At 42.0% G+C, this 27,213-nt stretch overlaps 1 protein-coding gene across 4 annotated transcripts in view; it reads left to right on the top strand.

The window, feature by feature from the left end:
* The first annotated feature begins 5,658 nt into the window (after positions 1-5,658).
* CCDC186 (coiled-coil domain containing 186) overlaps positions 5,659-27,213 on the top strand; it is a 37,084-nt gene continuing 15,529 nt past the window's right edge. The window contains exons 1-6 of one of the 4 annotated variants that reach the window (XM_030485975.1): positions 5,680-5,763; positions 8,460-8,572; positions 18,894-19,587; positions 21,955-22,081; positions 24,398-24,526; positions 25,467-25,679. In XM_030485975.1, coding sequence (XP_030341835.1) covers positions 5,687-5,763; positions 8,460-8,572; positions 18,894-19,587; positions 21,955-22,081; positions 24,398-24,526; positions 25,467-25,679 — 1,353 coding nt within the window. In that variant the 5' untranslated portion in view covers positions 5,680-5,686. Of the gene's footprint in view, positions 5,764-8,459; positions 8,573-18,494; positions 18,776-18,893; positions 19,588-21,954; positions 22,082-24,397; positions 24,527-25,466; positions 25,680-27,213 lie in introns of those variants that run through there. The other 3 variants (XM_030485978.1, XM_030485976.1, XM_030485977.1) reach the window with 3 other exon arrangements.

Raw genomic sequence — 27,213 nt, 5'->3', positions numbered from 1 at the left:
GGCGGCCCGGGCGGCGCCGGCTCTGTCGGGGCGCGGGCAGCGGCTGCCCAGCGTTAAAGGGCTCGTGGAGGGGATGTGGCCCCGCCGCGGGCCAGGGCCCCTCATGGGATGGGCGGGCACCGACCATCAGCGCCCGGGGCCAGGTCACCTGAGAGAGGGTGGTGGGGTGCAGGGTGCCCAGAGAAGCTGTGGCTGCCCCATCTCTGGCAGTGTTCAAGGCCAGGTTGGACACAGGGGCTTGGAGCAACCTGCTCTAGTGGAGGGTGTCCCTGCCTGTGGCAGGGGGTTGGAGTTAGATGATCTTTAAGGTCCCTTCAAACCCAACCCATTCTGTGATTCTATGATGCTTTTTGTCCTGTAGCCTAGAAAATACATCACTTCATCTCCCATTTCCAATGTATTCTCTGCTTTTATTTGTTTTCTCTCCTTTTTTCTATAAAAGATGTTTTCCCCTTTTCTTCCTTTAACTTTTGTTTCCCATCATCATGTCTCTATCTTCACTGGAAAACATACTTTGTCCTCAACACTGACGCAGTTATGCTAGTACTTAGACATGCCCTCAGGTTTTTCCAGTGCTGTGCAATTAAACTTCCACCAAAACTAAATGAATCTGTTCTATTTTAGTGCCTACACTGTTGCACTTATTATTAAAGTGCATAAAATCAGTGATGGATTTTATTCTTACAAATTCTGTGGGGCAGGGAATTATTATCTCTGTTCACAGAGAAGAAACCGAAGCACAGCTATTTTGTCTTAAAGTCATTTAGAGTCTGGCTGTGATGGTATTTCAGTCCAAATCTTCCATGTTTTAAGTCTAGGGTCCTGTCTGCCAAACTACTGTTCCCTGCTAAGCATTCTCAAGAGAAAAGGGAGCACGTCAAAGGTTTGCTGAGATTTTTGTACCTGGTTTAGATACTACCTACCAAAGTCAGAGGAAAGACTCCCTGGCTCCAATGAACCTGCAGCCCTCAGCTGCAATTTGAGTAGAAGCTGACTGCGTTGGAGGCTGCCCTGAAAGGAGAAGGGGAAATTAGGTAGGATTAGGTGGGATTTCGGGAAATCCATCTGCCAAATTGCCCAGCTTTGCATGTCCAAGTAGACAGAATTGTACACAGGAGGTTGTGGGGAGATGGAGCAGTTACGATCCATTACCTCTCTGCACCTTATGCCTAGGTCCCTAAGATTAGCCCAATAATCCTTGTGCCTAAGAAGCACTAATACCACTCAGGCATTACAAAATACTTCTCTGTCACTCAAACCTCTCTCTGGAAAAAAAAGTAAATTAGACTTTGTGACTTAAAATATTCTAGTACATTTAGCTTGCTACACATATCCATCCCCAAGGCCTGCAGAACCAAAACAATGCTGCCAGTCTGAGCAGTCTTTTGAAATGACACTAATTAGCACTACAGACTGTGCTGGAAGCATATTGACAGGATGCAATGAAAAGGAAAACCAAGTATCCCACTGGAGACAGAACTTTATCAGCATGTGAACTGGCACAAAGTTTTCTTGTGGTTAGAAATTCCAAACGATGATTGAGCCAGGGCAAATGTTGTTTTCACTGTTTTTGTTTCTTAAATGTCACTCATTGAGGACTTTCCATGCCTCAGGATACTGCGACAAGAAAGGGCAGGAAATGACAGCAGTAAAATTAATGCTAAAAATAAAAATAACAGGTTTGGCTGCAGCAGTGGAAAAAGATAAATGTGAAGGAGTGTGAGAGGTAACTGGAGAGAGTGCTGTTAGCATGGAGGCTGATCAGGAGCAACATCACAGGAGCTGCAGGAGGTTGATGTGGCTTGCCTGCAATTTTTAGCAAGAGCTTTGCGCTTGCCTATGTGCAAGTTCTGTAATAACTGTACCAGTGTGTCATTAGCCCTAATAATCTAGAGTCTAAATGCCTAGGAACTAGCTGGGACACCACCGAGCTACATGCTGAACAAAGGACAGTCCAAACAACATATAATGAAAGTAAGTTTTTCCAGGTATAACTTACTCAGAGCGCTTGTATATTGGCAGTCACACTTGGGATTTACTGTGCATAGACTGGTGACAGTGGTGGCAGGGCCTTAGCAGTGGGACTGCAGCTTCAGCAGAGATTCTATCCCTATTGGACATGTGGAGGGAAGATAGGGCTCCTCTGTTTTTGTGGACAGTGCTCCCTGAAGACCCATGGTAAATCATGCTTGCTTAGAATAAAATAGACAATGAAACCAATTCCTAATGAAGCAAATAATAACTCTTTATGTAATCTTGCCATGATGTGAAATGAAGGAATCAAATCAGCCCGCGCTAATTGCATTATAACAGACCAGCCTTCTGGCAAACAGAGGATGGGAGTCAGGCAACCTGTACTCTGTTCCCAGCTCCTCCTTGGCAATGCCAGCTACGGCCCTGCAGCACCAGTGGTCCCAGAGGAGTGTGGGGTGTTCAGCACATCTGCTGTTTCAGCCGCCTCATTGTTCTCTCTTGAAGTGGCATTTCTAACACTTTTTTTAGTTGAAGGAGAAAGCATAGGAGCAGTAATAAAGAAACCCAGGAAAGTAAGGCCCTTCAGTGGGCAAAGCTGTAAAAATGCTACGTATAATTAACAAATGTCACCTGGAAATTGAGCAACTACATGAACACTTTTCCTCCAGTTAACACAGCATGAGCCAAAAGCCAGAACTATAACCTTTTGAAAATATGGTCCACATTCTGCTTCAGCCTCTGCAATGCAGAGCTGCTGTCTGCAGCAGAAGTCTGGTGTGTGTGACTTATTTCAGATGGTAGGTTCTCTCACTCAGAAATTGTCTTCCTCAGCATTTGTACATGCCGAATTCTGGTAATTCAGACATTCTTATTTAATATGAATGCAGGCAGTTTGGGGAAGGGGCTCTCTCTATGTCCTGTCATTATCATTCCCTAAGTATCTGTGGATGCCTCCTGGGGACAAGATACTGTTTAAATGAAAATCTGGCCTAAGCACAGATATTGTAAGTCAGAACTGTCTGAGCATCAGTGCTGGGACTAGAGCCATGGGGAGTCCAGCCGAGTACAAAAAAAAAAAAGCCTTTTCACTTGCCTGTAAGGAAGAACTGCAATAACCAGCCTCAATTTTCTTAACCTGATTTCAGTCCTGCTGAAAAAAATGTCCAGAATAAAAGGTGAAAATCAGCTGAAATTCTGCTAAGTCTGGTGGGACACACTAAGCCACATACAATTAATGTCAGTGGGGCTGCAGACAGCGTACAGCAAAGCAGAAGCATAAATCTTAGAAGGCCAGAGTACATTGGTGTCTCTTCAGTTGCATGTAAATAACTAGAAGACCAAATAAAAAGCATTTGGGCGCTGAAGTGGCTGTGGTACAGAGCAGCAGGACTGTGTGAACTTTGCCACTCAGCTGCAGAACAGGAGCAGGAGTGCAAAGAAGCGTTTCTGAAAGCAAAGCTTAGACTTGGGCTGCATGGCAATTAGCAAGTGAGTGTTACATGGCACTGCTTACTGAAAATGGACAATTTTTGCTTGTCTCTATTCCACACCTGATTTTTACGTTATTTTTAGCAACACTGAATGCACAGCATATTATAAGCAAAACAAGGGCTAGATCTTTGCCTCCAAAATATTATTTGGAGGTTAAAGCTGAGGCCACGTGTTCTCTCTATAACCTACTTTTGTTTATGCTCTCACCTTAATAATGATTTTAAAGACATATACCTTCATCTGACTCCATTGCTTTAGAGGTGATGGTTAGGATATTGTTTAATTATCTGAAGCAGCATTAACTTTCCCAAAATAATGAACATGCAAAGTTTTCTAGTTACGATAGCTCTGAATGGTTTGCAGATCGATTTTCTCTAAGATCCCAGTGTTGTTTTTAACGATCTGTAAAAGAGTTTTGTCCTGGTTTCAGTATAGATAGAGTTAATTTTCTTCCTGGTAGCTGGTACAGTGCTGTATTTCAGATTTAGAATGAGAATAATGTTGATAACACACTGATGTTTTAGTTGTTGCTGACCAGCGCTTGCGCTAAGTCACAGGCTTTTCAGGTTCTCATGCTGTCCCACCAGCGAGGGGGCTGAGGGTGCACAAGGAGTTGGGAGGGGACACAGCCAGGACACTGACCCCAACCGACCCAGGGGATAGCAACACCATATGGCGTCATGCTCAGCACGTAAAGTGGGGGGAAAGCTGGCTGGGGGGGCTGCTGCTTGGGAATTGGTTGGCTGGTAGTGAGCAATGGCATTGTGCATCACTTGTTTTGTATATTCTAAGTTTTTATCTTTATTATTGTCATTATTTTCTTCCTTTTCTGTCCCATTAAACTGTCTTTATCAACCCATGAGTTTGAATCTCCTGATTCTCTCCTCCATCCCGCTGTTGGGGGCGTGAGCAAGCAGCTGCATGATGCTTAGTTGCTGGATGGGGTTAAACCACAACAGCTTTCAAGGGAACATTTTCTAGGACCCCAAAATTTGCATTTGTGGCTCTGAAATTCCAAATACCTGGAAAGAATGAGGAGGAAAATAACGCTCCCAGTTAACATTTCTAAGGAAAGTTATGCAGCACATTCTATTTTCAAAGTCATCAAAGGTATGCACTGAAGAAATCATCGCTGGGGTTTTTCGGTATAAACCATATAGGTATGTGTATGGTTTTATATGTGTATAAAAGTAAATTAGCCACAATAAAGAAGCAATCTGATCTAACATCAAAATTTGCTCTGCCATGCATGGGAGATTAGACTAGATATGCTCCTGAGGTCCCTGCCTAAACCAACTTATTCAGTGATTTTAACTTGCCTTCCTATTGTTATGTTTAACAAGTTCCTCCAGGAAAGAGCCAGTGCGCACTTTAGCTGGTCTGCTACAGTAAATGCAACTGTTTTAACTTATCAGCTTGTCTGCCAAGGTATTTTTTTCCGTTTATACTTTATTAAATAAAATACAATGGCATTGGTGTAGTGCTCTGGGTTCCAAAGCACTTTGTGTTCCACTGAAAAATTGCTGCTCCCAGCACTGAGACATACTCCAGATTTTTTTTCTTAATCCTGTGAGAATAAGGAATGAAGAGACCCTGTCTCTTACCGCCAGTGGATTTCCTCTTACATGGCATGTGGATGCAAGAGGCTTTTGGCGTCGTGTGTAGGGGTTGTTTCTGGAAAACGAGATGCTGTTTACTTAGGGAAGAAGCAACTATTAGTCATCACTTGTGCACTGATCTTGCAAGAAGTGGGGGTATCTTTGTGCCCATCTCTCTTAAGAACTGTTGGGGTGAAGTTTGTCCTGTGTGGCAGCTCCTCCACCCTCACAGGGAAGAACTTCTTCCTAATGTCTAATCTCAATCTCCCCTCTGTCAGGTTAAAGCCATTCCCCCTTGTCCCGTCCCTACAGGCCCTTGTCCAAAGCCCCTCTCCAGGTTTCTTGTAGCCCGTTCAGACACTGGAGCTGCTCTCAGGTCTCCCCTTAAGGAGTCTTCTCCAGGCTGAACCAGCCACGACGGGTCTCGCCGTCACCGCCGGGTGCCGGGGCCGCGTCCAACCGCCGCTGGAATACCTCGGGACGGAGCTGTCCCAGCCCCTCCAAGCCACCGGCTGCACCCTCACTGCCAGCCCCGCCGCCATGGGCTGCTGCCCCGCCGGGCTCTCCCGGTACCGCCTCCCGCCCCGCGGCCGAAGCCCCGCCCGCCGCCGCCATCTTTGTTGATGTGTCAGCTCGGGGGCCGGTCGCGCTGCCGCCATGGGGGAGCTGCCGCCTTTGCCGCCGGCCTCGTAGAGCGCGGGTGAGTGCTTGCTGTCGGGGCCCCGCAGGCGCTGCCGGGCTCCCTGAGGCGGCGGCACCGCGGGGGTCGGTGGGAGGCGAGGCGGGCCGGCGCGGCGCTCCCGAGCGGGCCCGGTGAGCGGGCGGGCGGCGGTGCCCGTGACCCGCTGCGGGCGGTGAGCCCTGGGCGGGAGGTGGCCGCGGCGGCCGCTGCAGGCGCAGCCGTGTGTGCGGACGGGGCACCGGCTGGCAGCCGTCCCGCCAGCTCCGCGGGTGAGGCTCAGGTCCCGCAGGAGGAGAGGGGCGAGGGGACGTGGGGGCCGGGTGAGGGGTGTGAGGTCCTGCCTTAGCAGCGCTTCAGAGTCAGGACCCCCGAGCCGGCAGCTCTGGCTCCCGTGCGGGCTAGGAGTCTCTTTGTTTCTTGACAGCTTCCTCACGTTGTTAACCAGGTTGTCCTCTTTGGTTGGCTGTGTGTTGATTTCACTGTGCGGTTAAGTAATTCGGCAACAAAAGGCAGCAGCTGTTACCAGCGGTATGTAGGTTATTTTTTGGAGGCGGCTGCAGTGGTGTGGTGGGGTACGTGTCCTTGTTTTTGCAGATGGTAGTTGCAAAAGCTGCTTGCCCTTCTAGGCTTGGAAGCGGGAAGCTTTACTGTAACTTCAGTAAGATGTTGGTGATGTAGGCTTGCGGATTTTGGGTCTTGTCACGGAAAGACAGTCTGCACGGGTGAGTCTGAGACATGTATGTTGTCAGTGAGACCGTGCAGACCAGGAGAGGGTCTCTTGCAGAGCTGAAATCTATGTGTAAGATTAAAAACGGGGTAGTCTAGCCTTACTGTTTCTTTACGTTATCTTCTTGTAAAACTGCTTTTCATAACTTCAAAATATTTCAAGCAGAATACCCCGAAAACCCACATGTGACCAGTGTCCCAGTATGTTTTGTTGTGTAAAGAAATTGTTGAAACAGCATGAGCTACAGCTGTCTTTCTGTATTGACAAGGAAATGTTATCGCTGACTGCTGTGAATGCTTATGTTGCCATTGACTTTAGGAGGAGATGGTTATGCGCTAGGAGTAAGAGAAACTGAAAGTCTGAAGGTGTTTCAAGAGACTGTCAATGTGAAATGCCATCCATTTTATGGAGGAAAAAAACCCCTGAACTTGTTCTGTATTGCCTTTGTGCCCTTCTTTGACTGAAATTCTTCAACCATTCGTTCTTGACTTGCCTTTAAAACAATATTTTCTATTGTTTTGTAAGACTTGATTTGGGTTGTTGAGAAATGTTTGATGGTATTGTGAGGTTTACCATTTCAGAATGTTGAGAAAAGGACTGAACAACCACATACGGAGAGTGGTTTGGTCCTAATTAGCAGCTATGTTGGTTATCACTACCCGAGGCTAATACTGAATTTCCTGAAGCTGGCTTTTTAAAGAGCTACGGAAAAAACCAAGTGGTTTTCTGGATTTAGTACTGTTACTAGGCAGGGGAAATTGACTTAAGTCAGTAGTCTGCAGCTTTTCTCAACATGTGGGCTCCAGTAGGCAATCCTGTACCTGTTCTGGGTTGGGTTGTTCTGAGCTTCTTATCCTGTTGCCAAAAACAATATTGGAAAGCCTTATGGATAATTCTTACCTTCAAGTCATAGACCAAGAGCCTCAAACTGAGAGGGAAAAGAAACAAATTGATGTCAGAATTTGAATCGGGTATGAAAACAGAGCCTTCCCATCCTCATGAATGGTGTTTTTCAGCACGCAGTGGTCATGCAGACAGTAATGCCATGGTTGGAATTTTACAACCCTGTTGCGTGTTCTGGAAACATTTGAAAACAGCCATTGATAGCAAACATGCTGGCAGCTTCAGTGCCAAGTATGCTAAGACTCATATCTTAGCACTACCATGACACTACAGTTCTATAAGGTCTGCCAGTGCTCTAACTGTTAGAGTGTGAACGAGAGCTACGAATTGGTTATAGGTGGAAAAGACCTGTCATAGAATGTATGATTTGTCCACGTTGTGAACTTGATAATAAATTGATTTCTTCCCCTACTTAACAACATTCTTCTTTGCACAAGTGATGTTTCCAGTGTCAGAATGTGAATGCTAACAAAGTAGTGACCAACTGGCTGCTGTTAGCCTGGTTGTAAGCAGGGTTGAAGACGTAAACCCTTAAGTATCCAAGTCTCATGTGAAGTTGATAGTAAAAGGATGCTGTTGCTACCTCTTAGACATGAGCTTCTAACCTTGGGACTAATATGACGTAAAATAACACTCTGAAGGTGTACTCCATGACTTGTGATGGGAACAAATCCAGTTCCGCTTGTTAAACCTTAACTGATGAACTTGGAGTTTTGCTGTTACTTGACTCCATATGTGGAGTTAATATGTCCATAGTGTTAATGACTTGGGTGAGATGGGTAGAAAACCTAGTGATGTCTTGAAGGAATTCATACAGTATTGCTCAACTATCTAACTTGTGACGTAAGCAGAGATAAAGTTTGAGTAAACCTTGTCTTCTAAAGTACTTGACTTGTGTTAAAAGGATTTGCAGAAATGCTGAGCTTTGCACTTTGGCACTGCCATAGGGCTGTGCAATCTGCCTTTATATCAAGTCAGATTAAAAAAGCAAAAAATAGGGAGATTAAGTATGAAACTGGTAAAAGTAAGGATATCCTGAGAGCACCCACTGTGTATACACACTGTTCCATTCCCCTCCCTTCAGGCATGTGCATCAAAATGAGTCTTTGTGTGAGCTGAATCAGGGAGCTGTGTCAAGTTATGTCTGGGCTGGAGGACTCGGTGTCCCAGTACATGGCCAGCATTACCACTTGTACTGTGAGTCACAGTTGTCCTGTCTGTGTTGCAGTCCTCAAGCTTTTCTGTGTAAATGGACCATTGCATCTTCCTTCTCAGCAATACTAGGTGGTAGCCCAGTAATAATCTCTCCAAATTAAAGCAGTGTCTTGGGCAGAAGTGAATTAACACTGGAAGAGCTAGTGTAGGTGGGACTTGGGTGTGTGTTTCCTGTGTGTGTGGTCTGTAAATATAGGAACACCATCAGCGTGTATGAAGCGTCATGGCCACACTCTGTCTGTTTTGTATGGAATACAGGTAGTGATGATCAGCTTAATCTCTTAAACTGTTCTTTTTCTGACTTTTTCTTAGGTGTTACGATGCTTTTCAGTCCAGTTAATCTCCTTTTATGGTGTTTCAGCACTTCTAAACTTGGGTGGCTTGCTGCTCTGGTTACCTTTACATGTGCAGATGTAACCAGATGCATTTCAAACAGTCCTTCTGGCTCCATGTTTATACATCTCATGCTAGATTATGTAAAATATCTGGTTTTGTGGACCTTTTCTATCCCAGTCCCTTTCGGTTTGGTTGAAACCCTTGATTATCACCTCTACACAGCTGGTGTACGGTAGAGCTGCCTTTTGTTTCTTGTCGTGTAGAACAGAACTTCTAGATGAATCTTCATTTCTGTATAAACTTCAGTTGACAATAGAATTATCTCTAGGATTTGAGTTTCCTTCTTTTGCAGTGTTACCTGGTAGTGTAATGCTTAGTCTGGGAATGCCATTTGTGATGGAGTCCTTATGAAAGCTATCTTGCAAAATACATATAAGTTGAGTCTTAATTAGAAACAGGAAAGTTTTGCTAGTCAATGCAATAAGCAGTAAACAGTAGTTGAGGATATTTTGCTCTAGAAAACTTAAAAACCTCACTCAACAAGTGGAGAGGTGTGTTCAGTCTGTTCAGATTAGTTTAGGTGAAAGTATTATTAGGGTAACGCTTCAGCTAACTGCTAACACAAACAATAAAATTCCTCTTCCATTTTATTTTTAGTCTTATTGTCATGTAAAATCTTTAGCAAGAGTTCTGGTGCAATGACAGCTTGACACCGATGTGGAAAAGCATTTTAGTTTGCTCAAATAATGATTATTGTCTAGCGAGGGTGTGAAAAGTTCTTGAAGAGATGCACTTGGGTTTTACATTGAACAACGCAATTATAAGAAGGAAGAAAACCTGTTGTCATACCCCAAAATCAGTTACTGCTTTAGCAGTTTTGTTGAACGTTGTTGTACGTATGATAGCACGTAAGCTGTCCTACAGCTTCATCTCTTACCCAAGTGTAATAGGTTGGAAATTAAACCTGAATTGGAATGAAGTGGCAGTTCCTGTGATACTAACAGTTGTCTGGTTGTTAATGGGTACTTTAATGTCTCTGTCTTAGGATAATGTGTTCAAAGATAATAGAAGTGCTTATTATTCTATTGTGATTCATCTAAGATTATGTTTCTAGTAGAATAGTTTGTAGCCTGATATTTGAAGAAGAGGAGTAGTCCTTTGTGGAACAAGCTGTTCAGACACATAAATTATGGTTTTCCTTGTAAGTGCTGTGGCATTTGTGAAGCTTTTTGCCTGCAACTTCTTGAAGTCTTGCTATGGTTACTTCATATCTGTTGGACTTGTCAAGAAAACTCTAAAAATCAGTATCATTCTGTTCAGTATTCTTCAGCCAATAAATCCCAGTTAACTCTGAGATAAAGTCCGTCTCCAATGTTGCACTGGATTATATTGTTTCATCTTAACACATGGTTCCACATCTTGGAAATTCACATGATTGGATTTTAATTTACTGTTGGGTGATACAGAAAAAAAATTCAGTGTTTTCTTCAGCAGCTGTAATTCCATAAGGATAATGCTTTTCATCATTGTCTAATGTGAGGTGTCCCTGCCCATGGCAGGGGGCAGGAATTAGATGATCTTAAGGTCCTTTCCAACCCAAACCATTCTATGATGTTTGGAGAGCTATTAGAAAGCCAGAATAATGAAAGTAGAGCGAACGGTTCTGGTTTCTGTTTAGAGCATCTACGGTTTCAGGTTCTTCAGTTCTCGCTTTGCTCTTTGCAGAATTGCAGGTGAACAAACAGGGCAGTCACTGTGCAAGCATTACATTTCTAACTGGTTTAGCTGGGGTATAGGATTTTCTGTTCATCTAGCACCTGGGTTATATAGAGATAAAATTCACATCTTTCTAAATCTGTAGGCAAGCTGTATGTCTGCTTTCCTAAATCCAGCTTTGCCAAAACTGGAGTGATTCAGTAGTGTCTGCACCTGGCACCTCCAGTATCAAAGTGAAGCTGTTCTTGCCTCGCTGGCTCCCACAACATTGGGATCTGCTAGCAAAAAGAATGTGTGTAAGCCCATAGATCGAACCGGCATTTTTTTTTTTGTGGAATTGGAGAGGAAGACACACAGGAGCAGAGGTGTTTGTAAAATAAGTTGGAATCTGGTGCAGAGAACAGTAACACAGCACCAGGGGTCAGGGTATTTGAGTTATATAGTGCTGCCCAAGTCTTCTGGTCTGGTACTAGGGAAGAAAAGTAGTGATATGCTTTCACGGGGCAGGCTGAGGATGTTCTAGCTATCTTCATACGAAACTGTCCACAGCACAAGCTTTATCCCTTCTCTTAGTAGCTGACAGGCCAAGTTGCACACTAAACCTGAATTGCACAGTTCCAATATGGAAGGTTAGTGAGCATTATAGAGCATTTGAAGAGGCTGTTGCTTAAGGGTATTTGCTTAGATTTTTATGATGAATTTGCAGTGAAGCTTATCTTGAGAAGGTGCCATCTCCTAAAGCAAAATAAAGAGTAACAGCAGCGGGTTTGTGAGTAATCAAAGCAGTGCAGTTCGAGAAAGAATGAGGAAATAAAGATCTCGGATAACAATGTGACTAGAATGGCTCTGAAGCAATTTCAAGGGGCTTGTTTTCTAGCAAGGTTTTTCCTGTAAACGTGTGGACTTTGTTTAGAGGTATGCAGTGCTTCCTTAGCAAGTTTACAGCACAGACTGCAGTGGTAATGCAACCGCATAATTGCTGAGGTGACATCCTGTTGTGGTTTAGTCCCAGCCAGCAAGTGAGTCCCATGTAGTCACTTACCATCCTGTCCCCCTCTCCCTGTGGGATGGGGGATAGAATGGGAGGTGAAGGTAAAACTCATAGCTTGAGATAAGAAGAGTTTAATAATGGAAATAAAGTAATAATAATAGTTGTAATGAAAAGGGAGACAACAAAAAGAGGAATAAAACCCAGGAAAGACAAGTGATGTACAATACAATTGCTCACCACCCGTTGACTGATACCCAGCCCGACCTGAGCAGCGATCAATTTCTTCTGGGTAACTCCCCCCAGTTTCTATACTGGGCATGACATGCTGTGGTATGGAATACCTCTTTGGCTAGTTTGGGGCGGGTGTCCTGTCTCTGCTCCCTCCCAGCTTCTTGTGCCCCTCCTCACTGGCAGAGCATGGGAGATGAAAGTCCTTGTTCGGAGTGAGCATTACTTAGCAACAACTAAAACATCAGTGTGTTATCAGCATTGTTCTCAGACTAAAGCCAAAACACAGCATTGCACCAGCTACTGGGAAGAAAATCAACTCTATCCCAGCTGAAACCAGGACAGATCCATGTAAGAGTGGTAGGGACTTGTGAGAACTCAGGCTGCTCGTGTTGGTGTCACCAGGTTTTTCTGTCGCTTAGCTGCTTGCCTGGCCCGGGCATGGTACTTAGGGCCCTGCTCACTGTTGGGGTTGTCTGGCCATGAGCCATGGAGTGCTTCATCACTCCTTTCCTTGTCCCCCATCTACCCACTGGAATGCATCGTATGTGTATTGCAGCTTTGGGTCATTTTGAGGCTTTAGTCTATTACTTAAAGGAAATTTGAGTACTCTGCTGCGACAGACATGGAATGGAAGGAGAAAGGGGATACCTTTGCAAATTTACATTGTACTTCTATTTAAAAATGAGATTGTAAAACCTGACTGGATGTTTTTGCATATCCAGAGGTGAAGAGAATACATAGTCTTGGCTGATGTGAGAATTGTATTTTCACTGTTTTGTGGATTGCATGTATACTTGCTGGGAGAGTAGATGATTCCCTCTTTTTCAGTGGCTCTGCTACAAGGTCTCTCTTAGAAGCACAGCTATGAGTAAAAAACATCGACCCAAAGATGATGCAAACCCTTGTTGAAAGAAGCTGACATAATTGACTGCTGTTGGCCATTATATTATGCAATGCATGGTTGAATGTGTCTGGTGTCCAGTGAACTGCAATTACTGTGTTAACTTCTTGTTATTGTTCCCCTTTCAGAAGGTTTTGTGCCTCAGAGTCACTTATCTCAATGCTCTTCACTTTCCTTTAGAATCCACCCTCCTTTGAACAAGTTCTTGTGTATACACACACGCGTGAAGCATTACTCCCTTCTTCCCTTTCTTGTTCCTTTTCTCTGCAGTGTGTTTAAGCTTTCCAGCTTAAATGGATTTTTTTTATTTCTCTTATAGCAGTGATTTTTATTTCTCTGGCCCTTGACCGTCAGTCTGCTTTACAGAACCCAGTCTGCAGGCACACACCTCTGTCATTCTTCAATGTGTTTATTGTAGAAGAGCCCCATTGTAATAGTTTCTAGGTGACAAGGCACATGCTATCTTCTTTTCACTTGTTAGTGAATTCTGTACAGCCACACCTCAGAAGATGCTTCCTCTAGTTGTCATTTAATATGTTTCTTGAGATGTCATCTCACATGTATTTTGAAATTGACTGAAACAAACTCATTTCGAGTCAAATTCTCGACTATTCAGAATAGAAGCGTTGGTAGCTTGGGTCAAGCTATCTATTTTATGAAACTAAATGCTATTGTTAATAGTGCATCTGCTTAGGAAAGTCCTTTGTAGCCAGGGATTTAAAAGAATCATGTTTGCACTCTGTAAGAAGATTGAAAAGACAGCCTGTTTGAATATTGAATTAAGATGTACCAGCTTCTCAGTGCATGCCTGTAGTAACAGAATAGCAGGCTATAGCTGGGAACGGTTCTGGCCCTAATTAGATCTGTGCAGACAGCAGGAAGCGTACAGGGAATTGCTTTCATCATGAATTATCTCTATTTTCTGGGCGTTAGCAGTACTGGAATAGGGGGAAGATTTTCAGCTGGTGTAGTGGATAACCTGACAGACAGCCAAGGGATAAGGGTGTAAGCAGCTTCCTTAAAAAGGAAGAGTGCGTGTACTTTTCAGCAGAGGAAAAGGGAGGCTTGACTGTAGAAAACCTGCTTTTCTCTGTGCCAGTGAATGGCCTCTGAAGTGAGAATTTACTGTTACAGCATGGATGGAAAGGAACAACTTTGATACTCAGGTTTTCTTTTACCACCTCCCTCTGCCTTACACCTTTTTTGCAGCATTTCCTTTCGCTTTATAGTGAGTAATGGGGAGAAAGAAGGGGAAGAAGAGAGGGAGGGAGAACAGCTTAAATTTTGATGTCGAAGTGAGAGGTCTTAGCTGTCTGCTATGCAGAAAAATACAGGGATTTTATGTTTTCAGACAGTGTTCTTCCAGTGAAAAAGCACTAAGGATGACTGCTGCTAGAGGTAGCTAGGAGAAATCTTATTCTTTTGGCATGTTACAAGATCATGTATCAAGGGTTCCAATGTTCTCCCTAGATAATCAATACCTGTTGTATCACATACTTCACTGAAGAGCTTAAATGAATGGTTGTCACGTTTGTTATCTTTGCCATTTGGTTAGCAGTTAATAAGGTGTTTCTATTGTGTGACAAAGTGAGTGAGCGAAAACCCCACTATTTCCTGAGTCTTTGCTTTCCCTTACATACCTGTGAGACATTTCTGCCTTAAAAAGTTGGTGTGCTGTCCTCTCTCCGTACTGGCAGGATCTCTGCTCCTTGCTTTTGATTCCAGTCAGTTGCGCTATCAGCACTTTAGCAGATAAGCACATCTCAGTTACAGTAGTATGAGAAGTAGTTGCAACCCTTGCCAGTATTAGCCTTTAATGCTGTGTGTCCTGTGGCTGCAGTTTAACTACTCCAGGTACTAATGTAATATTTCAAATGAGAATCAGATGGGCTGATGCAGATTTAATTTTTGTGATTACCGTGAGATAATGAGGAAAAGTATGTATGCTCCTTGCTGCTTTGAAGAGCACGTTTATGATGAAAAAACAGTGCCTGTTTAAAAAAGGCAAAGGTTTGGTTTTGAGGGGTACAACTTGTCTGTATTCTGGTGTGTGTATACAGAGGTGTTTTCTTTACTTGTGCAAACAGCGCCTGTGGGCCCCTTGCTGCTCTAAAGGAAGCTTGGCTGAGCTCTGTTCGTCTTCCTCATTCTCTGCTACTCACACCACCAGGTTTTAAACTGTTGTGTTTCCACTTGCTTTGTGTTACTGCGTTGTGGGGAAACACGAGAGAGCTGTCTCCTTAGCTTTAGAATAGGGGCAGGAACACAGGGAAGGTGTGTTAGTGTCAAACTAAAGGTGAGCTGTAGATCAGAGGAGAAGGACTGGTCAGACCAGTTGTTTGAGTGCCCAGAGGCCCGTCACAGCAGCAGAAAGTGGCACAAGGCAGTGACAAAGCTTTCCACACGCTACACTGGCTGTGTGGCAGTCTCACAAGATGGCTGGTTATTCAAGGTATGCAGGCAGGCAGGCTTGGGCTGGGCTCATCTCAAAGTGCTGCTCTGGGTGTTTTAAATCGACACGGTAGTGATTCCGTTCTCCTGTGGCACGTGTACTGTGAGGGTGAGGCACACATCACGTGGAGGGCACTGAGGAGCAAGACACTTCTGCCGTAGTTTGATGATCAACCCTGAGGAAGGAGCAGAGCAAGTGGTTGAAGGTAGAAGGTCACCAGTGCTCCCTTGGCATTTTGCTGCTACTCACCACACTGTGTGCTTGGCTGATGAATATGCATCGTCACATAAACCAGCTCATCTGCTTGAGTCACCATTTGCCGTTTTTGATTGTTTTTGACACTTTCTGAAGACATAAAAACCACTAAGCTATTTTGTTTTCTTAATGCAGTATTTTGTAAGAGAATGATACCATAACTTTAGTACTTCCCTGATTTTGGAAGAGTCACTTTTGTAAGAGTGGTTAGAATAATAAAAGATAGATGTTAAACCTGGAAAGACATGGAGCTGCCATCAAATATGTATCTGGTGTCCAAGTATTATCTGGGAGTTGCTGTATTTGTGTGTTTGGTACAAAACAGTCAAGTATCAGCATGTTTCATTTCAGCCAGCTACTGCTAGGCTGGCGATGTTGATCCTTTTAAGCTATTTCCACACAAAATCTTTTGCTTATGAAAAGTCTTTAATATTCTTACTGTAGTTCTCTGTCTCTGGCCTTAAGAAGGAGGGATCTGCTATATTTGGTTATCTGAGGTAGGCGTAACAAACTGTGAGTATTCCAGAGACGTTTGAATATCAAGATGAACTTGCATTGACAGTTGCTTCACATGATTCCTTTGGATATTTCTGATATGAAAGTAAGTTAGGAATTAGTACATGAAAACCAGTACTACCCAGTGGCAGTGGAGGGGAAGGTAGGGGGAAAAGCTATGTAGGTCTTGAGCAGATTCAGATAGATTTGGGCAGATAGATCTGAAATCCAGTGTATTGGCTTTGGAAAGACTGGGAACTTAATGTGGTAAATTGTATTTTGTGTATGATTGAAAATTAGAGTAGGTCTGCAGGGAACACTGAATCATCATAATTTCCTTTTCATGCTTTAACTGTTTTGTATAGTCGCTGTTCAAATTCGTCATGCGTTTGATACAAACCCTATGCTTTGTGACTGATATTAAGTGTAAGATGATATGGAGTTGGTGGCATTTTATTGCTCTGTGACTAATTGAGTTATGCAAATAATTGTATTTCTGCTTCCATAGAGATTAATCTTTCTTTCTAACACCAATTCACAGTATTATTTACAGAAGGAAGTAGTGCAATAAGATGAAAACTTTAGTATCCTTCCCAGTGTGCTGTCTTAACAGGGCTGTATTTTTCACCTGTTGCTTTCATATGAAATCCCATCTGGTTTGCTGACTGGAGTTTTTAGGTGTAACCACCAACATGGAAGTTCATGGATCTGATTTTGCCACATGGGAGGGTAGAACTGCAGAGGCTGGGCAGTGATGAGCAGCGTTGAGGCAGTAATACGATAAACAACTGCACGTTTTGGAGACTTACCTTTAGGAGGCACTTTAGAAAAGGCTTTAAATGAGCCAATAAAACCCTCAGATCACTCCAGAGAAAGTGTCAGCACCTCAGCTTTATACTGATAGTCTCTTTCTACAGATGAGTGTGTGGATTATAAATTACCTGTGACAAGAGGAAAAAGATACTAGAAGGTGTATTTTTCTTCCCTCCACTGCGTAATTTGCAAATTCTTATGGTTATTGAATGTATTAAATGCACCAGTCTCAAAACACTGTTGTTTTTTTTTAACAGCTTTTTAGTGAAGTAGGAGCTAGTGTGTTCTGCTGCTGCCAAACTGAATGCTTTTTCTTGCAGTTATGTTTTTCGTCTTTGCTTGCAGATTGAGATCATCGTTGGGTTGTTTCTTTTGTTTTATTCTAGAATAACAGCAGAGTACATTGTGAACTTTCAGTACTAGCAGAATTTATTAAAAAGTAGATAGGTACCAAGAAAGCCATTGTTTTAACTGCACAAACCAAGGGGATGAATTCTCTCACATTGACTATCTCTATTCTCAGAGTTCCCTGCCGTTTTCTTTCTGGTTCCTATTGGTTTGTACTGGTTTCAGGATGTAGCATTGCGATTTTTTGCTTTGAAACCAAAAAAGATAAGTGGTTTGCTTGTTACTTAAAAATGTGTAATTGTCATTTGATGATTTAGGACTGTTGTCTAGTTGTGGCACATTCCCTTTCATGTTTCCAGCCTTGTGCTCAGTGTTCCTTAGGCTTTCCTCGTGTTGATTAGTTGTAGCCCAACTGTTGGTTTCAGATACTAAGTTTTAATTTGATAGTATTTCCTGGCAGAAACAGCTGGGCTGAGGCTGCTTTTTTTTCCTTACCTGATTTTTATGCCTAATACTGAAAGGCGACAGTGGTAGCAATTAGCCACAGTCCTAACAGGATTCATGTATCCCTCTGTTTTACCAGTGTAAGCCGCAGGACTGTGTGTTGGTTAATAGCACAGGACTCGGGGGGAGAGGAGCCAAGCAGCACGAAGGGTTTCTTTTCAGACTGAGTCAAAGTGCAGGGCCTGGAGCTTGTGGCTGTATGTGACCCGGGCTGTGGGACTGTGTAAGACAAAGCTGAACAAATGAGAAAGCAAGTATGAAAACAAGCTTGGTGTTGCAAGATGGCTTTGAGAGAGCTGTTGGAACAGCAGAATTGAATTTATAAATGGAAAACTTGCTTTGTTTTTAAATAGACTAATTTATCTAGTATTGGGGGATAGAGTTGCATCTAAAAGTTATTAACTGCTGTGGTGAATTTCTCCTAATAGAAATGATATAAGGGCTTCCTGTGCTTTCTAAAAATGCCAGTGGTCTCTCCAGACACCTGACCATCTGGGACTCCTGAAAAAGAAAATAGAGCATTATTCCCAGGCTCTCCCTGAAGTTTTCTGGCTATTTGGATCTCAGTATGATGTCCTTCTAATAGAACACTTTCTACATAGCTTTTCAAGTCCTCCAGTGTCTGCTTTGCAGATCTGCCGCAGACCATCTGTGCTCTTCCACAAGGGGATTTTGGCTGCTTGAAAGCAGATGGGAAAAGAGAATCTCACCCCCATCCTCCCCCAGCCCCTTCCTTTAGGTTGCTGGGTACAGATACATTTTGCTGTATGGGTGGTGAGTGAGGATGTGACAGTAAGGAAGTTCTGGTTGGATGAGGGAGTCACAGTGTGTTGTAAAAATGAGTAAGTCGTGACATGTTGTTGCTTTCAAATCGTGTATAGGAAAATGAAAGGTCTAAGACTCTAGAATCTTACATATTTTTTTGTTATTTTATGTCTAAAGTGTTTTTCAGAAGTGATTATGTGGAATTTTTGTTGATTTAATTTTAAAAAGCTCTGCTGCTTTGTTGTTGTCTTGACATTTACTATCCCATTGCTTCCCATTTGCTATCCTTGATTTCTCACCTTCTCTTAGAAAAACGTGTATTGGAGCATTTACTTATAAGTCAGACTGGAAGATCAAGCAGCTCTGCATTACACTTAGGTATCTGAATCATTTTGCCCTTTCACTTTTACTTTCCAGTAGCCTTTCTTCCCCCTCAATCTCTTTTCATTGTGATTTTTGAGTATAATGTGTTGTGTAATGTGAATTTTACTTCTAGATTTCCAAAGGAAAATGATGGAGGGACATTTACCAGAAATGCAAAGCACGCTGGAGCCAGTCAACCTCTCAGATGATGCCTCTTCGGGGTCCCCTCGTAATGAGAAGTCTGATGAAAGATCTGGAATGAAGGACTGCTCAAGCATCAGTTACACTGAAGCTGATGCTGGTGTATCAGGAGGGGAATCCAGGTTGTTGCCCTTGGACCAGGATTCAACAGCTATTGGCATGAGCAGCAATGGGGCCCTGGCAGAAAGACTGGAGCAGCAGTGTGGAGGGGCACATTGCTGTGCGAATACCTGCTCTGATAGAAAGGTAGAAAGCTCCACAGAACCAGAACATTTATCTAGTGAAGAATTTGAACGGCAAGATCCCCAAACTAACCAGACGGAACAGTCGTTGATGGAAATATTAGAGGAGCTAAGGGAGGAGTCTGACTTTGTGAAAAACTCAAGCGATAAAATCTATTCCGAAAGTCCCTACGACACAGACTGCACAAAGAAGCTTATTTCCACAATCCATCAGGCTTCCTCACAGGAGGATTTGCTAAAGGAAATAGAGTCTGAACTCTTATCTACAGATCTTCCAAAGGAACGAAAATCCCCCAATGGTGTGCGGAAGGGTGAGCATGCCTTGGCTGTGTTTGAAAAGTGTGTGCAAGAGAAATACCTGGAGCAAGAACAGACTATAAAAAAGTGAGTATTTGATCATGCTCATCACAATTGGTGGCATGTACCAAACAGTTTCGGTTGCATGTTGTGTACAGGTGCATACAACATCTTGGTATGAACCATGTAGTCTCTCATGAGTTGTTACAAGGACAGTTAATAAGCATTTTTAATTATGTTCTTTAAGCGAGAAGTTATTTCTACTTGTGGCATGTGCTTGTAAATAAAAATGTGTGCTTAGATCTCTGAATTACTGTGGAATTTGGCAGGGACCGAATAGCCAACTGTTGAGTTGAATAGCCTGCCAATGTCTGGAAGTACTCAAATACTGTAAAAGTAAGGGTGATATAAAAATAGTCCAGGATTCATTCAGTCCATATATGTCTTTGGAGAAATTAATCTTCATAATTGCTAACTCACACAATGTGCATTTTATTTGAGTTTGAAATTACTTGTTTCTTTTTTAAGTAGCATTTAGTCTCCTGCTATGATCCAGCAAAGTTGCTAAGCAGTTGAGAGCTAATCTTTAAGTTGAAAATGTCATGCATAGATAAACTACTGTCTTACCACATTTTACAGGAGGACTTTTGAAATGCATGGCTTATAAACTTTGCTGTAGTAAACTGGGATCAATAGTTCTACCAAGCAGTATACTACATGAAAAATATCTATATCAGAGACAGTTCACTATTTGATTTCTTCATTCCCCACGTGATGTTTCATATTCTGTTACCCCTTTAGAAATGTTTTTTGCTAACAAAATGTAGCCTCTAACTTCAAATTTATTCCTGCTTGCAGAGCTGCAAATGAGTGTCCTGTCTTCATGTCAGGCACTCTGATACCATGGAATGGGAGGGAAACCAGGCACAGAGAGAGATGTGCCCAGTAGGGAAAGCACTGCAGCGGTTAACCTCTGACAGAAATCATAAATGTGAGGGGGAAGTTGATGACCAGAAAGCTTGGGAGTACCTAGTTAAACATTCAGTAATTACAGAGGAGGAGGAGTGGGAATCTGAAGTGGTGGGTGTGTAGATGGTTGTAATTCCAGGAGATCATATGTTAAAAGTTATCTGGGTTTTACTTGTTTACAGTAAACTCAAAGGCAAGGTCAGTGTTGTTGGCCATGGACCAATTACTGTCTTAAAGACATATGTGTGTATTATGTATACATACAGAAAGTTTTACATAGAAACATGACTTTGGTCTCTCTTTTTTGCCAGCTGCTATCCCAGCTGCACCCCTTTGACTCTTGGGGACTCACCTCAAGCATGTAAAACTGCTGTGGAACACTTTATGTTTGGTTCAAAGTGCATTCTGGGTTGGGTTGATTTTGTCCCTTAGTCTATGATCAGCAGAATTGCTTGTTACAGTGCTCTGGAAGTAGCCCAGTGTTCAGATCTAGGATATATAGATGAGCAGCAATTGTGTGAATGAAGAATTTGTAATCCTGGTATATTTAATAATAAATTAAAAACCAGATCAGAAGTGCTAAGCTTTCTTGCACTGGTGGTTTTGAATTCCTTGTGATTTAGGAGACTAGTTTGTTCAGTGAATTTTTTCAAAGGAGGGGAGCTAGAGACGACAGTGTGTGTAAAGGGATATTTAAATACCTTGTTCAGGTAAATGCATGTCTCCCACAAATTCATGCAGTTAGTGGCCTAAAATATCCTCCATTTAACTGTATCTTCAAACGTTTAAATACATTTGAGACCCTCTTTATTCAGCAATCTGACAATAGAATGTCTGAGCTTTAATGTCTGACTTACACAAAAGGTGTAACTACCTTTTGTTGCAGTGCTAGGTCAGACTAAGTATGTGTCAGCTTCAGCTTAGGCTCTGAAAAGCTCAACTGCAAAGGAACAAACCAGTGCTGAAAAAAATTGAGCTTTATAAGGAGTATGAGCAGGGACACTATTGTAGTAGTTACAGACCTGCTTGGGACTGAAAAAATCAGGGTTCTGTCTTTTGCCAGGTTGTGAACTTCAAGGGCTATTCTGAGCAATCCATGAAATGTACACAATACCTGTGTTTCCAGACATTTGACTGTCAGAGCTGGAAGCTACTGTCTTATGAGTACCTGAAAATAATATTAACATTTGCAGTACTGTAGTTGCATAGAGGTACCAAATGTCTTACGTTGTCATGTGCCATAGCAACCTCAAAGTGCGGGAAACAAGCAATTTCCTCAGAAGGAAGATGCTGGTTTGGAGCTGTCACAGCCACAACATAATTCTGATCTGGTTTTGTAAGGTTTTCGTGGATTTTATTAGTATTTCTGGTTGTAACTCCCAATAGGATTTGCAGATCAAAGAGCAAAATCTCAAAACTAAACCCAAGTAAAACCCCCCAGTATTGATGTACTTTGTTTTATATTTATTTATTTTTTATTTACAGATTGATTAAAGAGAATAAAAAACATCAGGAACTGATTTTAGAAATCTGCTCGGAAAAGGACAACTTAAAAGATGAATTGAAAAAACGAACAGAAACAGAAAAGCAGCACCTCAACATTATTAAACAGGTACAGATAATAAACCAGAAGCACTGTTTAGTGTCACACCTGTATACAGTGTTAAACAGTGGCAGTAGTGACAGGACATCCTTGGTAGTATAGATCAGAAGGAGGGAATGTCCATGCTTATTATCTTAAGGGGATAAATCTGCTCTTCCATTCCAAGAAATATTAATTGGCTAAAATCAGATAGTGTCTTTGGATAAACTGTCTTTCTAGATTCACATCACTTAAGATTCACATCACTGTTTCTGGAAGTCTCTTGTCAAGTCAAGAGATCCCATTTCGTGGATTGTTTTGGTATATGGGTTTTGTGTACCTTGGCTTCCTGGCTCAAGAAAGCATATGTTGAAGGCAAATGACACATTCAGCCATTTGTCCTGATGGGATGATTTACTGCATGTATGTGGGCTTAAAGGAGGTCTGAATTTGTCATGTTTATCCTCTGTTATCTGTTGTATCTAATAGAAGTGGCTGGAGGTGTAGTTAGAGCAGTTAACAATATGTGCAAGGTGTATAAGGAATAGAGCATATTAACTGTGGTCTTGCGTGCTATTTTGATATTATCAGTTACTACACACAGGCATTTCCCTATATGTATAGAACCACGACAGGCCAAAGAGGAATATAGAGTGTGAGGTAGGCTGGTATTAATGTTGGAAGAAAAGATATCACCTCAAGTGTCACCGCTTGTCTGGTACAGTTATATGCTAATGTTCCTGCAGTTGGTTGTCCAGCTTCATACACTGATTACAGCTTACAAATCTGGCAAGAGAGAGCATTTAGAATACCAATTTGTTTGTCAAAGTACTGCTGGTACTACCCTAGTTGTCAGGTTTCTGTGTTAACATCTGCATTGCATAGAAATCTGTTCCCAAAGCAGCATGTCAGGCTAGCAGTGCTCTAGAGGAATGCGTTCATATATGTAGAAGCTTAGCTTGTCTTTTGTTAATTTCAGAGAATCTTAAAAACCCATGATGTGATTGGAATTGGAAAGTCTTGGTTTTAAGCTGCAACCTGGAATTGCATATGCTTGAATATAAATCAGTATGAGCAGCTTACTCATTCTCTCTTGTCTGTGTTTCCATGATAGCTTCATGAAATCATACAGTGCTGTATCATGCAGCAATTGCTTTATCCTGTTCTGGAGGAGAAACCAAATTGTAAGGGAAGGAGTTTTGCTTTCTGGTTGGAAAAGTAGGATCTATGATATTACATGCTTGCTAGTGATATCAAAAAGTACCAGTTTGGATAATACTCTTATACTGTAGTTGGATAGCACCTGGAGTTCTAAGAGACATCCCAGTGAAACACCTGAGGTTTCTTCATTTGTGATGTTTTATTGTTACAATTTCTGGATTAGTGTTTTCTGGTGGCTTTCAAGCCAGTGAAGGCTTGGCTACACTCACAGCTGTAAGCAGACCATAAAGGCATGCTTCTACACATAAAACTTTTTCTATGGATAATGATTCATTTGCAGAGCTGAACAGGGTGTGATCAATTCCTTGTGTGCTAACAGAAGCATTTGAGGTTGTTCTTCCCTTTTATGTAGTTCAGAGTAGCACAAAAATGTAAGATACTGACCCTGTACTTTTTACACCTCACCCACCCCCCAAAACCAAACCAACTTAACTGTGGTAACTTGGCTATCCCCTGGTACAAGCAGATAGTCATTAAGGCACAACTTGAACAACCTTTGGACAGTATTGCGGCTTATGTAGTCGCCACTTGCTCTTGTGCTGCTGCTGCTTGTGCTGGACTTGCCTGGAACACTCTGGGAAGTGTTCCAGTTGAACACTGGCAATTATTCTTCAGCTGGATCAGTCAGTGGTCTGACTTGGTTCACTAGGTGGCTAAAAACGTGCCAGCACAATGACTAAGCACGTCTCTATTTGCTGAGTTATTTTTCAATGATTTAATTCCCAGTTCAGTTTGGATGCATGACTGCTTTGCTGGCACGGTGGAGGATATGGCACAGGGATAGTGACAAAAGGGTGGAAGGTGAAGCAGCTTCAGAGAGCAGCCAGCTCTGCTCTGGCATCTCAGCATTTTGCTGTCAATTTAACTTTTTGTGTAGTAAATTATTATGCCTTATGTTTTACTTGGTTTGATGCATCTTCAGTCTCACTGAAGATGAGAATTGACATCTTTCACGCTCATACTGTAATGCAGAGCTAGGTGTCAATATGGATAGTTGCAGCTTGACAAGTGTAAAATACAAGTAAATGTCTGTTGAAGCTTCTAATGTTGTGTGAAATGTTCTTGCCTGTATGAAACACAATTAAAGTCTTATTTTCCCTATAATTATATGATAATTTCTTTTAGCTGGAAGCGAGAATGGAAGAGCTTAATAAAGAATTGAAAGCTAGTAAAGACAAACTTGTAGCTCAAGATGCAGCAGCCAAAAATGCTATTCAGCAGTTGCATAAAGAGATGGCCTTTCGAATGGAACAGGTAATATGGAAAACCTTTAATTATTGAAGTCATCTTATGAACCAATTTGGTTCTGGTAGGAAACATGTAGGCTCAGTTGTTAGATAACTGGGTAAGGCAGTATTTTCCAAAATGGGAACTACCAGCATGAAGTTATGTATGCTGCTTTGATAAGTGTCATCAGTGAATTTCTAAATAGCTGTTACCATTCTAGAGTGCCTGATAACTCTTCTTAATGTGTATATTTATCTGTATGGAATTGGGCCCTCGAGGCAATCTCATTTTTCTTGCCTGTAAGCAGATCCTGCTTCAGAAGGAGGTAAAAGCTGGCAGTGGCTTTTTCTAGACACGCTATCAGGAAATTGATATTTTTCTCAACTCTAGCACAAAGCTCTTATTTTGTCTCATGTATTACTGAAAACAGATTATTTTCTCACTTCTTAATATCATATTATGCCAAGTATTTTCTCTATTGTACAAAGTCTAAAGCTGTGTTTGATTCTTTTATTTTTCATTCCTTTTATTTGATTTGAAGCAGGATTTCTTAGGTTTGGGGTGAGGGGAATTTGCAGAAGTAAGACACTGTATATTGGTGGTGCAATTGGCACGTGGATGAGAGAATACAGAGGACTGATACTGGGTGTTTGCAAAATTATTTTGTTAGTAAAACTTACCAAATACACTTGTTTCCTTCCGAAACAACAGTTTATATTCCAAATTACTAATGTATTGATATCTCATTTGAAATGCAGCTGTGAAGCTGCAGCTGCCTAGCTGCATATTTACTGTTAGAAGTCTGAGTAATTCCAGTACTTTAGTGGAATATAACGTTAGTCTTTGCAACACTGGACCTTTTGAGTCCTACTTTGGCACTATACGGTGATACTGAAAATATCCAGTAACGTCCTATAAAAGCTAATTATGAAATGCGAGATTGATTCCTTCGATTTTAATATTTAAGGCAAACAAGAAGTGTGAAGAAGCACGCCATGAGAAAGAAACGATGGTGATGAAATACGTCCGAGGGGAGAAGGAGTCGCTTGACCTCCGAAAGGAAAAGGAGACACTTGAGAGAAGAGTGAGAGATGCAAACAAAGAAATAGAAAAGCACACTAATAAAATCAAACAACTTTCTCAGGAAAAAGCAAGATTGCACCAGCTCTATGAAACCAAGGTACTCTGAGTATTGCTGTGTGACTTGAGTGAATGATTAAAGGCACTATCAGAACAACCTTATCACTTGTTTGCTGTTGGTGAAAGGAACCTGTTTTCTTTTGGTTTTGCTATATTACTGTGAAAAACCCTTTTCCTTCAAGGGAAGGAGAGGAAGTTACTGAGTTCTCATTGTCTTTTTGAAGCTCTTTTTCATGTTTCCTTGAATATTAGTTTGTGAAACATGAGGGCTTTTTTTCTCTGAGAAAATTGAAAGACTGCTTGTTGCAGATGCCTGGATTCTGAGGGAATTTCTAGCTGATTTGGATATATTTTTTTTAAATGGTAATGGCATTCAATTCTTGCATTCTCTTGCTATTTTGTATATTTACACTCCGTATTTTCTTTTCTGTGCTACTAGAAATTAGTAATAAAGTAATAGAATTTTTCAGATCCAATTCAAATAATCTGCCATTCTTTTTTAGAAGCTCGGTAAGAGATTCCCACCAGCCTCTGAAATTTTCCAGGTTTTCTTTTATTGTGCTTCCTAGTTCTATTTCATATGAAAGATCAAAAAAATGGGTAGTAAGGTTCAAACTTTGTTTTGTCTCTCTTCTGAGCAATTTTACTACGCACAGAAGGGTCAGAAAAATACATCTGAAGTCCTAAAAATGAATGCTTCCGAAACAAAAAATCACCTCAGCATCCTGTCTCCTATGAATAGGAAATGGGAGCATGACTTCAGGTTTCCTAAACAAAGCTTAATGTACTCTCTGTCTTCTGCTGAGGATTACACTAGAGCCTTACAGGACTTGTGCTGCCCTCATATGGTGCTGCTTTAAATTTTTTTTTGCTAAGATGAGCCTATTGCTTCAGAAACACAGGATAGAAGTTTGACTTCATGCACTGGGTTGTGGATGCTGGTATAAAAGGTTACGCTAGCAGTGTGCTTCTGTTAACATCCATTCTTGGCACAGGTTAGCGATTTGACTTGCATAGCATAGAATGGTTTGGGTTGGAAGGGACCTTAAAGCTCATCCAGTTCCAACCCCCTGCCACGGGCAGGGACACCTTCCACTAGAGCAGGTATGTTTTGCTGTCAGTGCTCACACTAGTCTGCACCGTTATAGTTCTGCTGTCAGTGCTCACACTAGTCTGCACCGTTATAGTTTTGCTGTCAGTGCTCACATTAGTCTGCACCGTTATAGTTGGTAATGCCATTCCATTAGTGTTTTCTGTAGCTGTGTATAATATATGACCTTACCACTTCAAACCTGGGTTTCCTCATCCTTTTACCAAAAAAACCCCCAAAATAGGACCATGCAGCTTACACAGGAGATACTTATTTTAGATTGGAACACTAGACCGTGCTTGCCTTTTAAAACAAATATGTAACATTAATGTATACTATTAGTAACGCAGCCTTGCCTTGTTATTCAGACCAGAACACTAATGGGCTTTTTTCCACTAGATTATGGGCTAAAGCATTATTGACTACTCTCAAGAATGTGCATGCTTTTGTAAAATCCAGACTTTTAAGGAAAATAAAACCCTGC

The sequence above is a fragment of the Strigops habroptila genome, chromosome 5 (assembly GCF_004027225.2).
Source record: "Strigops habroptila isolate Jane chromosome 5, bStrHab1.2.pri, whole genome shotgun sequence".
NCBI lineage: Eukaryota > Metazoa > Chordata > Aves > Psittaciformes > Psittacidae > Strigops > Strigops habroptila.
This window is presented reverse-complemented; position numbering and strand designations above follow the sequence as displayed.